This window comes from Etheostoma spectabile, chromosome 22, assembly GCF_008692095.1.
Source record: "Etheostoma spectabile isolate EspeVRDwgs_2016 chromosome 22, UIUC_Espe_1.0, whole genome shotgun sequence".
Lineage (NCBI taxonomy): Eukaryota > Metazoa > Chordata > Actinopteri > Perciformes > Percidae > Etheostoma > Etheostoma spectabile.
In genome coordinates this window covers 13176356-13178536 of record NC_045754.1, presented here as the reverse complement: position 1 = coordinate 13178536, position 2181 = coordinate 13176356, and the positions used below count along the sequence as shown (strand labels likewise).

Here is a 2181-nt window from a genome sequence, read left to right as displayed (position 1 = left end):
GGCTTTCAAACGAGCAAAGTGGCAGTTGGTCAAGGCCACACCCCGAGCCTCCACCTTGAACGTACACGTTCCAACAAAACAAGTTCCTTCCCGAGGCAATTTCGCAGCAGCTCAGTGCGGAGCTTAGCACCGCCCATGACGATTGTGATTTGTTTAGAGAAATGCCAATAAATCAGAGCACTTTTTTTCCCTCCCAGAACGCTGTGTGTTCTGCAGGGTGTGGAGGATGGTGTGGCAAAGCAAGACTAGGGTGACAGTAAACCAGAACAGCTTTTTTACTCTCGGCCTTTTTTCTGCCAATAACCCATTACAAGATAGAGAATATCTAGGGCCCCCCCCTTGTGTATGCTGTTTGGAATAATTTGGCATAGTCTGTTTTTACACTTGTATCATATTTGGTATGTGAAAGAACAACACAAGAGTATTGTATTAGATAGATATTATACGTACAGTCTATTAAACACGTTTGCAGAACTGTTAAATATTATTTGTTAAACTATGAATCCTTCTGTAAAAACAAAACAAAAAACAAGTATATCATAATAATTTAAATGAATGAATCCAAAAACTTTTCATGGACCTTCCTGGCAGAGTGCAACGGACCCCTGTCGGTCCCCAGGTCCCACTTTGAGAATCACTAGGCTAAGTCACCTCAGTATCTACCCAGTGTGAATGACCAACATAAGATCTAAAGCAATCTTAAATTATTTAGGCTGGTCAGTATGTTTGCCTTTATGAAATCACTAGTTGAATTTTAACAGAGCAACTTTTTGCGTGTTTTTGGTTGTTGGCTGTTTGGGATATTTCCACAATATCCCGAGACACAGTTCCAGCTTAAACAGCAACTATTCAGATGAAGGTGAAGCTGTCTGTTATGCGTGTGACCATGAGGGAGGTTGGTTGTGGGATCTGGTTCTGCAGAAACAGAGGCACACCTCAACAATTCAGACCACATCCCTACACAGTCACTGCGGGCAGACTGGGAATTAGACTCAGCACATTTTGGTGATTGTTTTTGTGTCAGCCATGCAGCCTGGTAGTGGTATCTTGATTGACAATCTTAAAAATGGTAGATCCCATTTTATGTGCTTCGCGATAGCTCACCATCACACACACAGCTGATCAAACGTGTTGAATGTTGAAAAGTTGCAGGACACAAATTATGCAATTCCTGCAATTCCTGTTTTTATTACCCACATGAGGGCTCTGGGTACTCAGTCTCCTTTCCCCCCCCCTAGTCCAACGCCCCTGACTGTATATGATTGTTATCATTTGCTATGCTGTATGTGTTCTAGTTTTTTGTCAAATGTGAGCATATTGAATGGTGCACAAGGAGAAGATGTAATACAAGATCACTGTAAAATAAAGCCCAAATATCTGTATGTGTGATGCAAATACATGCATAGTTTATTTTTGCCAATGCAGAACTACGGGATTGGTCAGTTTAACAAATCCATACGATTATAAATGTGCACAGACAGCGAGTCCTGTTTTTAGAGTATAATAGTAAATAGTATATATATTTTAGAGTACAAGGGCTGAGATTGGTCCGGAGCTCACCAGATTGGGGGAGAGGAGAGACTGGAAGTGGAAGAGCAGCCCAGCGCTGGCGATCTGCTCCAGCCAACGGCGGCTGGCTTCCTGCAGGTCCTGGGGGTCCGAGCTGTCCTGGTCTGACTCCCTGCCTACATTATGGAACTAAGAGGGGACAAAAAAAAGTTAGGTAGTGAGCAAAGACAAAGAATAAAAGAAAAATGTTTTGCTGTTACGTAGGATGATGCAGTTGACTGTATTTCTTACAAACATAATAGTTCCTATAGTATGCTTTCAATTTCCAATTCCTAACAAGATATATGTATAATATACCTGGTTGAGGACAGCCAGAAGGTGCTCTGAGAAGGCACACACGGCTGCAACTAGAGACTGACAGAAGACCATGTCTCGACGCAACTGGATCTCCGAGTCTAGAGGGCCAACAAAGAGAAGGTGAGGCTGAGAGGAAAGACTAACAGGGAAAGAAAGTGAGAGGAATAGTAGAGATTAAAGACAGAAGTAAAAACTGAGTAAGTGAAGTGAGTTTTTAAGGTCAGACTTTGCTGTGGCAAACTTTCAGGAAGAGGACAAAAAGGCTTGGCAGCTTTAAAAAAAAAAATTCTGTTGGGTATTGAATATTAAATTATA

At 41.9% G+C, this 2181-nt stretch overlaps 1 protein-coding gene across 1 annotated transcript in view; it reads right to left on the bottom strand.

Annotated features, from left to right (window-relative positions):
- Window positions 1-2181, bottom strand: part of prex2 (phosphatidylinositol-3,4,5-trisphosphate-dependent Rac exchange factor 2) — an 88855-nt gene that overhangs the window by 22223 nt on the left and 64451 nt on the right. Inside the window, exons 32-33 of the mRNA XM_032504416.1 lie at window positions 1867-1964; window positions 1561-1698 (exon numbers count right to left, since the gene is read on the bottom strand). Of these exons, the coding sequence (XP_032360307.1) occupies window positions 1561-1698; window positions 1867-1964 (236 nt within the window). The remainder of the gene's footprint in view (window positions 1-1560; window positions 1699-1866; window positions 1965-2181) is intronic.